The 15104-nt window shown below is 42.5% G+C and overlaps 1 protein-coding gene across 1 annotated transcript; it reads left to right on the top strand.

The window, feature by feature from the left end:
* Positions 1-10095: 10095 nt before the first annotated feature.
* LOC144464717 (ATP synthase F(0) complex subunit C3, mitochondrial-like) lies at positions 10096-10777 on the top strand. The gene has a single exon (XM_078172563.1). It carries the CDS (start codon positions 10174-10176, stop codon positions 10591-10593), a length of 420 nt encoding a protein of 139 aa, XP_078028689.1. The 5' UTR covers positions 10096-10173; the 3' UTR covers positions 10594-10777.
* The last annotated feature ends 4327 nt before the right edge of the window (positions 10778-15104 follow it).

Below are 15104 nucleotides of genomic sequence, written 5' to 3' on the forward strand. Positions count from 1 at the left end.
CCTAATACAGTGTGTGAACAACATAATAACATGTATTAGAATAACACGCTTTGTTTGATTTGTTGCCCGTATTACAAGGTTTGCAATTTTACAGGTGGAAAGCAATATTTTTGTTGAGGTACAGTAGACACAAAAGTCCATTTTTCTAAATGCACACACACACACACACACACACACGCGAACCAAATGCTATGTCAGTAATTGATAGGCCTTGTCAAAAATTCTCGTTATGACTATTTATAATGTATCATGTCATGAGAAACCACAATAGGTGTGATATAAAGCTCAGAGATCTGCACATAATTCATAAACTGGGCACTGAATTATCCAACACTGAACTCAAAATGCCAGAACAGCATTTCCTTCTTGTTTATCCCCGGAGGAGTGGATAGCCTTTTCACTTTTAACAGATAAGTCTTCCGTGCTAGTAAGCTGGGGCACTGGCTACTATTTATCATTTAACCATGCAGCCAACACTGATTGAATGGTAACACAATCACACTTAGCCAAGACAGTATCCTTACCTTGTTTGAGGGCTCGTGCAGCTCTTCAACCGAACACAAGTCAGGCAGGTTTATAAAATCAGGGTGCTGTTGAGAATACATTTAGTTTGCCTTGTGGAACACAGGCAGTGTACAAAAAGAAAGTTGTTGTTGATGTAGCTATGGGGTTGGGGGTAGAGGTCTTCTTTAGTCCAAGAGAGACTCAATCTAGTGGGGCCTTGAGGACAGTCCGACCCAATCTGAATAGTGATGAGGATAATTAGACCTGATTCAAAATGCAGATGACCCAAACAGACCCCAATAGATCAAGAATAACAAAAGTGTTATGGGCCACCAATTACGCCATGTTTCCTTCGCTTCATAGTTCACTCTCTCCATCTTGGTTCAAGCTAAACAGATTTTTCTCCTGCAAAGCTTATGCAAGGAACGTGGTCTCAACTGATACAGATGTCTGCATATGTTTACAGAATCTGTAGGCAATGGGACAAGATTTTGGTATCTGAAGCATGTTGGTTTCCATTTGTAGTCAGAGTAGTGTGGACCCATCATGTTTGAGTGGCAGGTAGACAGTCCTTCTGGAGAGGCGGAATGCATTGGTCGAAATACAATCTCGGAACCCATTTGCTTTATATTAGCTTTTTCATTTAATTATCTACATTCATATGCAGATTATGTGCTTATAATGATGAGCCAAAATGACCTGTGCACATAAGAGGAAGTCTTGGAAATCTGATCTGCACCAGATCTCCTGAAGTATTGGTTGTTTCCTCCTTACACCAGGGCCTGGTCTATTTTCTGTGCGAGCCGTGAGCGAATGTGTCAAGTCAGGCAGTTACCCATGATGGAAAAACAACAGCTGGGAGCAGAATCGCTTGTCGACCGGTGCGGAGAAATGCACATCTGATGTGAACGGAGGTGCTCCGGCTCGCGCGAGAATTTCAGTGCGCTGCGCTTCGCAGGCAGTGTGGCCCTGGCGTTAGAGGCTTATCATTGTCACATCAATAGTTGATGGGTTCTGAGGTTGTAGATTCATCAATTAGGACTTGGTTTACAAATCCTGCAGGGGCATAGGTGTTTCGGCCCTGACCAGCTGGCAGAGCCACCCCCCGACACATCATCAGTTGTGCACCTCAACATCATCGAGTGTTTTGGCCTTTATCACATATGTAGACATATGTACAGACAGACTCCAGACCTGTGGCAGTTAAAATGGGACCCAGCTTGGGTCTCAGAAGCCATTTTGTGATGTTTCATAAACCAATTAATTGCTCAATTGAGAAATAATCATTCGCATCACTACAGGAGAGACCACCTACTTCAAAGTTCTTCAATTAAATATCAATTTAACCATACAGTAAAATAATCATTACACCAGGCGCTACAATTACGCAGTTGTTATTTTTGAAAGGCAATATGATTAGTTCTTGCTGGCTGATCATTTGACAGAGGAAAGTACTGTTTGCATAATCCAAATTTCTCTTACACACACCTGATATTTTTCCTCTGATACTTTGAGACAAAAGATCATTCAGAAATGCAGGATAATGAAGTCACAGGAGGGGGGCTTTGCTGCCTAGTGGTGGTTAATTAGTTATTTTTCTTCTTTATAGCCTTTAAAAACTTTCACTGCTGTGATTATTAAGTATTAGCTTCCTGCTTACACCTTGCTGTGCAAATCAAGCCTATGTATCAGCCTGAGTGGTAAAATCATTGAGCCGTATCTTCTGTGCTTAAGAGGTATAAAAATAATGTATAACTGCCACATTCAGCATGCTGAACAGACCCTGAACCACACCTTAAAAAACATGTTCAAAACACAACATATCAGTCACTTAAAAAAACAGTTAATACATAATATTGCAGGATTAAAAGAATAAAAGCTACCTGTAGCTTGTAGGTCAGACTTAATTTAAGGGGATGTTTAAAAAGTGAATATCATGATTATAAATGACAACTGACAAACTTTGAAAAGAATAAGAGAATCACAAAATTACTAGTAAAGTTACTGCAGTCTACTTTGCTCATTAACTTGCGACTGGCTGCTACTTTCCTACTTAGTTTTATTTTATTTAAATATTATGGGCAGACATCCATAATCTCACCAAAAACAAAGGAAATGCGTTAATTAGACAGCGTGTCTGCTCATGTGTATTGTTGATTTTATTGTTGTCGCCACATGAAACAAGCTGTTCAAATATCAAATTATTCTCTTTTGCACAGCTCATAGGTCTTCACATTGTGAAGGTTACCACTGTGTGCCAAACAATCAGAGGCAGCAAACAGTAATTGTTTTACAGTTCCTAAAATCTAACATCCAGTATTTTTTGAAAGAAGTAGAAAGGAGTTGGATGTTTGAAGTTTAGAGATATAAACTCAAAGAAGAAAAAACAAATCTAGTAGACGTCTTGCACCTCTCCATGTGTCTGCTCTTTATGAATCTTACTTCGCCGATGCACTTATTTTTAATTCAGTGTAGTCAATATAAAAATGATCAATCAAAGATAATGTGCTGCATTCTGACATTAAGCATTGCCAGACGTCTGTAATTCATTCTGCCATAAGGAGACTCCCAGCATGGCTTTCTCAGCTTGATGGCTCCCTCCTTCTTTTCCTGCCCATCTGTTTTCACGGATAAATCCTCCCCTGCCAGGCTCCATCACCATGAGGAATTCATAAAGAGCTGACCCACACATATGGCCACTTCATTCGATGGCCATCATAACTGAGCCGAGCATGAATAAGTTGTGGATCTTTGCTCGCTGCATCACGCTGATGTGATTAGGTCTAACGTGATGACTGTACTTGCTCTTGGTGTGGACACGAGCTATGACTTGTTGGCAAATATAAACTACGTCTCACAGATGCAGGCCATTACCAATACTTTTTCCCCTTGCCGTAGTGTCCTAAATGCAGTCAAATGTATTGAACATCTGGATCAGGTGTCCATCCATCCATCTTCTAACCGCTTCATCCTCTTGAGGGTTGCGGGGGGGCTGGAGTCTATCCCAGCTGACATTGGGCGAGAGGCAGGGTACACCCTGGACAGGTCGCCAGACTATCGCAGGGCTGACACATAGAGACAAACAACCATTCACACTCATATTCACACCTACGGACAATTTAGAGTTATCAATTAACCTAATCCCCAATCTGCATGTCTTTGGACTGTGGGAGGAAGCCGGAGTGCCCAGAGAGAACCCACGCTGACACGGGGAGAACATGCAAACTCCGCACAGAAGGGTTCCCACACCCGGGATCAAACCGGGAACCCTTTGGCTGTGAGGCGACAGTGCTAACCACCACACCGCTTGTCCATTTGTCAAATAAAGTCATGTTGGAATGATGGATTGCAATTTATTTCAGTGTTTATGTAAATAAAAAAGACCAATGAAAAGTCAAGGCATGTGAGATGCAGTCGGTCTGTTTTTGACCAAATCTTAAGTCTTACACATTTCAAGCATTATATTGAAAGTATGGTGTAACTCAAAGGTCTAGTGTGTAGGAATTAGTGGGATCTAGCAGTGAGGTTGCAGATTGCACCCAACAGAAACTTCTCCCATGTGCTAAGCATGTAGGAAAACTACGGTGGCTGACATGATAACTTGAATGGCCGTTTGGTTAGTACATTCTGGGCTACTGTAGACACAACATGGCCGATTCCATGGAAGAGGACCTGCTCTATATGGAGACATAAACAGCTCCTTCTAAGGTAACAAAAACACTACGGATTTTGGTTTCAAGTGATTATCCACCTCTGTCAATGTATCCTCCTAAATTCTACACACTGAATCTATACACTCAACAGTTCTTTCTCTTCCTTTCTTTTGTTAAAAAAACGTTTTGAAACAGGTAACAAGTCCTCCAATATGACCTCATAAGTTGTTTTTTCATAGCTCTGATTGTAAGGCCCCTGCCGGTAATCAACAGAATAACTTGTATTACTGGTAACAGTGACAGTTTTAAACATGTTGGTAACACTATAAAATGGTCGCAGTTGTACCAAAACTATGTGTTTAGGTTTAAAAAGATAAACCATTATGGTTTGGCCTAAAATAAGCACATTTGTTATTAAGGTATCGTAACATATCTCACGTGACATACGTCGTGACACACGTAGACATATTACATTTTGTGTCAAAGTAATACTTTTACATTGACTTTTGTGCCACACGAGACACGAACACCAGTCTCCTGGATGATTTTCCGGTGCATGTTCAACCCATCTACCTCTCCTCCCTCCCACCCTTAGCAGACTTTCTCACTCTTTTTATTACATTGCCTAATGTCTGCCTTTGCACCTATGACAACTACTATGCCACTTTACAAAAACTGTAAATATGGGTCATAATTTCTGCTTTTAAAATGCCCTATTTTGGAGTACATTCTCGAAACAGTGCAAGTTGCAAGTTCCCATGACTATAGATGTTGTACTGAAATGGTGTGTCTTGTGTGTATCTCTGAGGCTGGTTTAGATATGACCTTGGATCCATTTGCCTTCGAGGCGCTCCTTTGACCCTGATCCCTCTGTGTGTGTCCATAAGAAGTGGGTTTGTGTTGCAAAAAGACTAAACGGTAATTATTTGGAATACAGTACCTGGAAGGTATAGAAATGTACAAGGACATCGGAGGACCAAGCAAGCTCCCTTTGTCTTCTCACGAATATTCATCTCAAACCAGATAGGCTGAAAAGGCTTGTATTGCTGCTTCTTTGATGGCTGATGGCTGTTATGTCTTTGGATGACCTCTGATGTTCCTGCAGGTCCTGCAGCGCAAGAAACTGGTCAATTTATGTCTCTCTGGGAGGCTGATATCGCAGAGTATACTGCATTCTAAATTACCCATTCACATTTGTTTAGGACATTTTGTTGCTTACCCACCACCTAACCCTATACGATTTTGAATTCTACATTCATTCTTACACTGTATCTTTGACTGCCCTTTTAATGAAGACTTTGGGGAAAAGGCTGGTAAAAACAAATAAATGTCATGTTTGGGAGAAGCCTTGCAGTGTTGAGATTCACTCAGCATTGCACCTTTTGAAATCTCCATGTTAAAACTGCTCCGTCCTTCTTTTTGGTGCAAGGAGATATGTTTTACTCCCTTTGGTTTTCTGATAAGCTCCCTAACCGTTCAAAGTGGATGCAAAGCATAATGGGACTTATCCCTATCAAAGCTATAAGTTTTTTGGCTCAAGGACAACCCTTTGAAGTCCTTTAAAAAATTGAAAACCCGTCTTAGATAATATCAGAGACAGGGGGGTGCAGGCTTTCAAAGAGTCCCCGAAGAGGTTTTGTATGAGCCGAGCTCTCTAAAGAAACATTCATATGTGAGTTAAGTCATTTTAGTGTTCAGTATTCTTTTTGCTGCTGCATATGACTGAAGGCCCTGACGCACTGTACTTTTGTAGTTTTGTTGTAGTTTTTTCATAACTTTGCATGGCCTTTACTCTTACTTTCTGAGTAAACATGACACAGAACTTGCCACATACATCCAACCATAGTAACAAATAACACCCACAGCGTTAATGAGGATTGGCTCGATGCGGGTGGTGTAGTCAAAAGTTTCAAATGTTAAAAGGCAACAACCCCTTAACAATATCAGCAACACTGAGCTGAATTTACTGAAAGGCAGGAGACATGATGTTGTTTGTGGGGGAGGACAGTTACCTTTTTCATATATTATTCTCCTGTATAAATCTGTTTGTCTTCTTACCTCTACCTTTTTCTCAATCCTGACTTGCAGTAACTGTCATCATTTACCAGCTCATAGTCCTCTCTATATAGACACCGATTACCTGGTGCTGTCGGGCTCCTTTTCAGTGCACCAAACGAAGCCGAGACCTCTGCATGTGCCAGATAGTTAGACATCAATTTATATGTGAAGAATTCCCTCACTCTGAGAATGCTGCCGCAGCAGGAAAAAGTCAGAATTGACCTTGCTGGTGTCACAGCAGCTCAATCACACTGTCTTAGCCTCTTTCCTCTGCTTCCTCCTGCAGCCTGACAAGGAACAGGAACAGAAGCTCCCCTCTCCACCCACCCACCCAAAATCCTTCAGAGTCATGTCAGTTGCTCTTTCTGTCATCACTCCCAGAAGTGTGTGTGTGTGTGTGTGTGTGTGTGTGTGTTTTGTTGTAGGAAGTTCTTTTTGTGATTAAGAGAACAAGGCCTAAGAGTCAGACATCACTGTGTGAATGTGTGCCTCTCTGCCCCATCTGCACATCTGTTTTTCACTGCCATATGATCTGTCAGGTCTGTGTGTCACAAATCAACCATACTTAGGTTTTGGATGCAACAGGGGGCGGTAGGCTGTGATTGATTGATCTGTCCTTAATATGACAGCCATTATGTTCAGTCTGACAGGTCAGTATTAAAAGGTTACAATGGATGTAGCAACTACTGAAGCAGCAGGGTTTGGGTGTTATTTCTTTCTGAGCCTTCTCTTCTCTTCTCTTCTCTTCTCTTCTCTTCTCTTCAGAAATTAACCTATATGTTCAATTCAATTCAGTTCAATCCAATCATTTATGTGTACATGGAATTAAACAAAGTCCAACTCTCATCAGCTTCTAACTTGTGCATTGTAATTTATTTCTTTTTTGCATTGTCTTGCATTGATGGCTGTTTCATAGCTGTCCATGTTTTCATTATCCATGGTTTCTCCTTGTGTAATGATTTCACTGTCCACACATGCCGACCCTGACAAGACGGCCTTACAATTGCTTTTACTCACACAAGCAGCAGTGATCCACAGCAGGACAGGGACATCAGCTCACAATCCAGCCGTCACAGTGGTCCTTATTAACTGTAAAGCACATGCCTCCTCACCTTCTCTTGCCAGACTCCTCTGCTCTGTCTGAATCGACATACAGAAAAGAGTCACCTTGTTAAATGGCGCTGTCCAGGATTTGCCATGTTTCGGTGAATCAAAGGAAATTGGAGTTCCTGATATCCTGTTGGAAACTGATGTTGTTCAGGTTATTTCCAATGTCTGTGCAATGGCTAGCAGGATGCTAGTTCAGCTGGTACCCATCTTCTCCATCTTTCCTTGATGTTTACAGATGTTAGAATAAAAAACATCTAGCTAGTAGAAGTCAGCAGAAGGAGAGTTTACAGACTGGTGGGTGGATTTTCTCATCCTGATGAGTAACTCACAGCCACATGCCACCACTGTCTAAAGCCAACCACAGAAAGCACCACTAAGACTTGTAAAATAAAAATGAGAGCCTAAATGTAGCACAAATTTAGCGTATCTGACAAAGAGGCAACTGGAAACGTTGTTGTATCCATTTTTGCATCTGGCAGATTTGCAGCTTTTTCCCAGCAGACAGAGTTTCTGTTTCGTGCGACGAATCAATGTAGACCCCTATTGCCAGGAGCATTTAATGTCACAGTGTGAAGAAATAAAGTATATGTATCACTGACACTAATGGAAAAATGGTCTGGAGGTGTTACAGGTCTTGCAGTGACAGTCAACATGTTATGGGAGGAACTGGGAGTCACTTTGCTCCCTCTCCTTCCATTTGACAGGACCTCAGACAGAAGCAGTTAAGCAGACCTTACAGTGACTAAGCTTAATTTACACAGGAGTCAGCCAGCTCTTATTGCTGTGTTTAATCTTTCAGCTATGAGAGAAATGTCTAGTGCTAACTCAGCTTCATCAGTCTCTCTAAGGGGAGCCTGCTGTGAACTGTATGTTTATGTGTGTTCATGTTGGTGTGCTTGTGTGAGTGTGTGAGAAATGTGTACAGCAAATGCCTAATGGAGGAGAAGTTATTTCTGCCAAAGTATTTTAGATAATTGGAAGCACTCTGTAACTTTATATATTTTATGGCAAAAAACTGGCACTTTTAAAAAGCAAACGTTAGGATGCACGGAGCCAAAGTCTGATTGAGAGCATAAAACAAAATCCCTGCTGCCAAACTATTTGTAAAAATTAGACTAGTACTTTTTGGGTTCAGTGTATGTTCACATGTTGCTGCACAGTATGTGTGGCTTTGCATAATATTCACTGAGCCACAGTGTCAAAAATATAATTTTAGATCACTTTTATTAGGCAGGCATTGTCAAAGGACAAAACCTAATGACGACAAATACTCCATTTGTCAACAGGTCAAAGCAGTGCAAGCTAAAAAATGGAACATAAGTACAGCAATTAATATGCTGGTTGACAAGGGCAAACGTGCATGCTGCAACAGCCTAAATTTGGAGAAAGCAAGCAGCAACTTCAGAGGCTGAAAAATGAAGCCAATGGGGAATAGTCAAAAACTGCAGTTCCTCTAATGGCCACTTGAGGCTGACTCCAAAAGTGAATCAGTCCTAATAGAAACCCATGTTAAACGCCATAATTTACAGCAGAAATAAACATGTTTACAAACTAGCTCAAAGGGTTTGGTCTCTATAGCTAATTTCCCCAGTCATGACAACTGTATGGGAGGGGTGAATTTTTATATAACAGACTGGTTGACATTTTATTAAGGCTAAAAGTTGAGCATAATTGGCTGCTCTGTGACAGGCTGTCTGCTGATAATGTCCTTTGGCTCTCAGTCAGGTCCATCTCTCACTTCTCCAAAGCTCCATCCTCTTGTTAAAATATGGTCACCTCTGGCTCCAAAAAAACAAAACAAGATGGTGATGGCCAAAATGCCAAACTTGTGTCAATCAAAATGGGAGTGCTCAAACCAATGGGTGACATCACGATGGCTACATCCATTAGTTTTACAGTCTATGGGAGAAAGATGCTGCAGTTTCAGAAACTACTTTACATTTGAAAATCCAACACAGAAAAAGTGTACAACAAAGAAAATGAGTTGCAAATGAAAAAGCATGCTGCAGAGTGCCAAAACAAATACATTAACCCCGAAAACAAATGCAACGGAAAAAATGCTGCATATCTAGTCAACACTACGGAAGTTCTTCAGGCCTCTATGAGAAGCACTGAGTGGAACTGATTTTCCACCCATGAGTTGGTACTGCAGCTGCCCTTAAGAACTACGTACTGTTGCATGCAGTCTGCACACAATCCAGACATACTACTATCTCATAACATTAGACCTTGAACCTTGACCCTCTTGCCTTTATATCTGTTACCTTGGAGATAAAACAAATGCCACTTGCGGAGTTTGCCAGAGACAGAGATCAACCCGGAGAGCTCTGCTGTTGTTTTATGATGTATGTAGTTCAACTTTAAAGTTATAACTGCACAAATTGTAGATTCTAACATATAATTGTGACTGAAATTACATCTGCATTCTTCTGTCATTGTTATTTTCATAGTTATGTTCTTCTGTTGTTTGTAATATCAGTGATTATTTTGTTCACTTAAACAGTCAGTATTCCTGTAATTAGCCTTCTATTTAACTGCTCATCACTTACTTGAATGCATTGTCATCCATCATTGCGATGTGTGAAAGCTGTCAAATAGCTGTCAATGAGCTGCTATTTTTTTGCGGCTTAGTTGATGTGACCTATCGTTTGCTGTGCAGAGGTTAGTGGGTCAGAATAGGCAGAAAAGCATGCTGGTTTGCACACTGCAAAATCTGAGCGGATGCAGTAGAACAGTAGAACGTCATTTTGGCATACTGCATTTGACACTGTGGTTCGACCTCTGCAGTCGAGAGACCCGGGCTTCAACCAGATTCGACCGAACCGGTTAAAACTACCTAAAATAGAAAATGTACGCCTGTGCAAAGTTCGTCTCCACGCCGGCTCTGGTCCGTGCTGGTTCCCGGGCTCTTTACAGACCCCTCTCTGCCTCTGTGCTGTCCAGGCCTGAGCTCAAAACAGAGAGCACTGTTGCTGTGATGCCACAGAGCCCCCTCACCCAGGTCACACTGAGGGGCTTCCAGACCAGTGCTATCAGCAGGGACGTTGACACCGCTGCCAAGTTCATTGGAGCTGGAGCTGCCACAGTCGGAGTAGCTGGATCTGGAGCTGGAATCGGGACTGTGTTCGGCAGTCTCATTATTGGCTATGCTAGGAACCCATCTCTGAAGCAGCAACTGTTCTCATATGCCATCCTGGGATTTGCCCTGTCTGAAGCCATGGGACTGTTCTGTTTGATGGTTGCTTTCCTTATCCTGTTTGCTATGTAAAACTTTGCTGTCATACAACACTTTCAGATGTGACTACATATTTTATTGTGGCTACCAAAATTGTTCCGTGTTGGTGTCATGGAAATGTACATTTTCAAGTCTTTCAGACACTGTCGAAATACGCAAAACATGTATTGTACAAATGTAAGAAATTACGTGATTAAAATACATGTATTTGACTATTAACAGGCTATGTACCACAGTCTTTTAAGGTAGCTGTAATTAAACCTCTCCTAAAAAAGCCCACCCTGGATCCAGAGGTGTTAGCCAACTATAGACCAATATCTAATCTTCCCTTTATGTCAAAGATCCTTGAGAAAGTAGTCGCAGACCAGCTGTGTGATTTTCTCCAGGATAATAATTTATTTGAGGAATTTCAGTCAGGATTTAGAGTGCATCATAGCACTGAGACAGCTCTAGTTAAAATTACAAATGACCTTCTGATTGCTTCAGACAAAGGACTCGTCTCTGTTCTTGTTTTATTAGATCTTAGTGCGGCGTTTGACACAATTGACCATCAAATTCTACTGCAGAGACTGGATCACTTAATTGGCCTAAAAGGTTCAGCACTAAGCTGGTTTAAATCTTATTTATCTGATAGTTTTCAATTTGTTGACGTTCGTAATGAATCATCCTTACGTACCAAAGTTTGTTTTGGAGTTCCGCAAGGTTCTGTGCTCGGACCAATCCTATTTACTCTATATATGCTTCCGTTAGGTAACATCATTAGAAATCACTCTATAAATTTCCATTGTTATGCGGATGATACACAGTTGTATTTATCGATGAAGCCAGAAGAAAGTAATCAATTAACTAAACTCCATAACTGCCTTAAAGACATAAAAAATTGGATGAGCACCAATTTCCTGATGTTAAATTCAGACAAAACTGAAGTTATTGTTCTTGGCCCCAAACAACTCAGAGACTCTTTATCTGATGACATAGTTTCTCCAGATGGCATTGCTCTGGCCTCTAGCACTACCGTAAGAAACCTCGGAGTAATATTTGATCAAGATTTGTCTTTTAATTCTCATTTAAAGCAAACCTCACGGACTGCATTTTTTCATCTGCGTAATATTGCGAAAATTAGGCCTATCCTGACCCGAAAAGATGCAGAAAAATTGGTCCACGCTTTTGTTACCTCAAGGCTGGATTACTGTAACTCTCTATTATCAGGTAGCTCTAGTAAGTCCTTAAAAACTCTCCAGCTAATTCAGAATGCAGCAGCTCGTGTACTAACAGGAACTAAGAAACGAGATCATATTTCTCCTGTTTTAGCTTCTCTGCACTGGCTCCCTGTAAAATCCAGAATTGAATTTAAAATCCTACTGTTAACTTATAAAGCTCTAAATGGTCAAGCTCCGTCATATCTTAGAGAGCTCATAGTGCCATATTATCCCACCAGAACACTGCGCTCTGAGAACGCAGGGTTACTCGTGGTCCCTAAAGTCTCCAAAAGCAGATCAGGAGCCAGAGCCTTCAGCTATCAGGCTCCTCTCCTGTGGAATCATCTTCCTGTTACGGTCCGGGAGGCAGACACCGTCTCCACATTTAAGACTAGACTTAACACTTTCCTCTTTGATAAAGCTTATAGTTAGGGCTGGCTCAGGCTTGCCCTGTACCAGCCCCTAGTTAGGCTGACTTAGGCCTAGTCTGCCGGAGGACCCCCTATAATACACCGGGCTCCCTCTCTCTCCTCTCTCTCTCTCTCTCTCTCTCTCTCTCTCTCTCTCTCTCTCTCTCTCTCACTCTCATCCTATTACTGCATCTTGCTAACTCGGCCATTCTGGATGTCACTAACTCGGCTTCTTCTCCGGAGCCTTTGTGCTCCACTGTCTCTCAGAATAACTCATACCGCAGCGGTGCCTGGACAGTGTGACGTGTGTGGTTGTGCTGCTGCCGTGGTCCTGCCAGATGCCTCCTGCTGCTGCTGCCATCATTAGTCGTTAGTCATACTTCTACTGTTATTATACACATATGACTATTGTCACACAAGTATGCTGTCTGATATTAATACATACTTTCAACATATTGTACCACAGTAGCCAGAACTATAACTATAATATTATTACTTTCATTAATGTTGTTGTAAGCTACTGTCATTACCTGCATCTCTCTCTCTCTCTCTCTCTCTCTCTCTCTCTCTCTCTCTCTCTGTCTCATTGTGTCATATGGATTACTGTTAATTTATTATGCTGATCTGTTCTGTACGACATCTATTGCACGTCTGTCCGTCCTGGAAGAGGGATCCCTCCTCAGTTGCTCTTCCTGAGGTTTCTACCGTTTTTTTTTTTTCCCCCGTTAAAGGGGTTTTTTTTGGGGAGTTTTTCCTTATCCGCTGTGAGGGTCTTAAGGACAGAGGGATGTCGTATGCTGTAAAGCCCTGTGAGGCAAATTGTGATTTGTGATATTGGGCTTTATAAATAAAATTGATTGATTGATTGATTGACATACTGAGTATTGGGACATACTAAATCGTGTTTTGGCATACTATATAGTATGGTAGTGTGGGTATCGGAATGCAGTGTTTGTTTTTGAAAAGGGGGAAAAAGTGCAGTAAAGCAAAGTAAAGGTGCAGACGTGGAACTGTGGACCAGCTCTTTATCCTTGCCAGGGTGCTGGAGGGGCATGGGAGTTCGCCCAACCAGTCCAGTGTTTCCCATTAATTAACGAAACTATGGCGGCCCACCATAGTTTAATTTGACCCGCCATAGTTTCTAAATAAAAGATTTAGGCTGCTGAAAGTATTGACTTCTCATGATATAAATACTATCTCGAACGCTGTAGCGTTTTGTGCCGATGTGCTCAGGCTGTCAGATGTAGCGCTCAACAGTGCGAGCGTTTCACTTGACTAAAAATACGTGTGTGCGAACTGTAAAAAATATTTAGGGGCACATGTGCGCATCAAAAAAAATCAGCCGAAGCAGCTTATATTTTTGTCAATAAAAATATATGATAATCTAACCGCAAATGTTGGAGGAACTCCAGCCGCCTTCCCTCTTCCCTCTTCCCCGTGTGACACGGTTATGGGCGGTTTTCCAAGCCACTGTCGGCACAATGAATATAAGTCCCACTGTCGGCTGGGTGGAAATAAGTCAAAGGGCTCTAGTTTCCCGGCGCAGCGCAGGGTGGCGAACCCCACGCAGAGCTAGTTTCGAGCAGCGCAACCCGAGGCGCGCTCAGTTTGGTAGTTTGGCAGACCGAGGTGCACTGAGATGGGTTTGGTGGCGCAGCAGGGGGAGGTGTCGACAGATCCAGCTTGGCGCAGTGACAGTTTCGTGCCAAAAGGCTTCACCGAAGGTGCGCTAAAAGCTCGTCATCTGAAACCAGGTCTACTGTCAGCGCAGGGGGAGCGCGCCGGTGTAAGCCGAAGTTTGGCTGACCGGCGGACAGTGCGCACACGTCACCAAAACCTCACAGGCAGGTTTCCAGAATATCAGGCACATTAACAATGCAATAAATAGCCACAAAACCACTATTCAATGCAACTATCTGCAATCAGCACATAAATGTATCTCCATATCGACTGTCCTGTCACATCTGATGTCAGATCAAAGGGGATTGGCACCGTTTGGCACATTTGGCACGCGTAATGGAAACCCAACCTGATTTGATTAAACAGCTGCAAACTAATGAGTTCACATCCCTCTCAGCCAACCACAAACAGCATCAGATAGGGAGTATATATTCAGCATCTGTCATCTTAGAAAAGTCAAAAGAAAAGAAACAGAGTGAGACTGCGAGAGAGAAAAAGAGAGAGCGCGCACGCACGAGAGAAACGCATCATTGATTTACAATTGTGTTGACCTCCTCCCAGGCTACCTTTGCATCATCAGCCCATGGAGGTCTGCTCACAGTTCCGTATATTCGGACACTGCGAGCTTGGACCTCCCGGACCAAAACATCAGGTTCCTCCTGGGAGGAGTTTGGCCGTCTGACGCTGCTGCTCTCTTCTGCCATGGCGAATTGAGTAAACTCTCATTACGCCTTCGCGCGGCACATTTAAGGGCGAGGAGAGGGGCTCATTTGATTGGTGTGATGTGTGTAAAACCCACTCCACGCCTTCTCTCCTCCCTCTTTCCGACTTGCGCAGGTAGGAGGGACGGAGGTGGGACAGACGAGTAGCTGTGCCAGCGCGCACGGTGTGCCAAACTTGCAAAATCCGCCTTGCCACACCCAGTTGGCGAAGCGCAGTTGCGCTGCACCCCCGCCTCGCCCGGTCTAGAAACTAGAGCCCAAAGTGTGGAGAAGAGGGACCGGGAAAAGCGGTGGACCTCCGGGGAAGCCTGCTCCATTCTCCCCGCAGTTAGGGACCATTCGCCACGGTACTGCTGCTGGGCAGGGTGGGAAAAAAGTCCTGCAGAGTTACAGAGGACCTGGAGAATGTTTTAGGATAGTAATAACATTATATAAGATAATCATATTACAAAGATAATATAAGATAATAACATTAAAGACAAAATGAAATTGCAATACTTTTTCAAAACTTGATGATTTTACCTTTCTGTACA

Source organism: Epinephelus lanceolatus, chromosome 11 (genome assembly GCF_041903045.1).
Source record: "Epinephelus lanceolatus isolate andai-2023 chromosome 11, ASM4190304v1, whole genome shotgun sequence".
In the NCBI taxonomy this organism is placed as follows: domain Eukaryota; kingdom Metazoa; phylum Chordata; class Actinopteri; order Perciformes; family Serranidae; genus Epinephelus; species Epinephelus lanceolatus.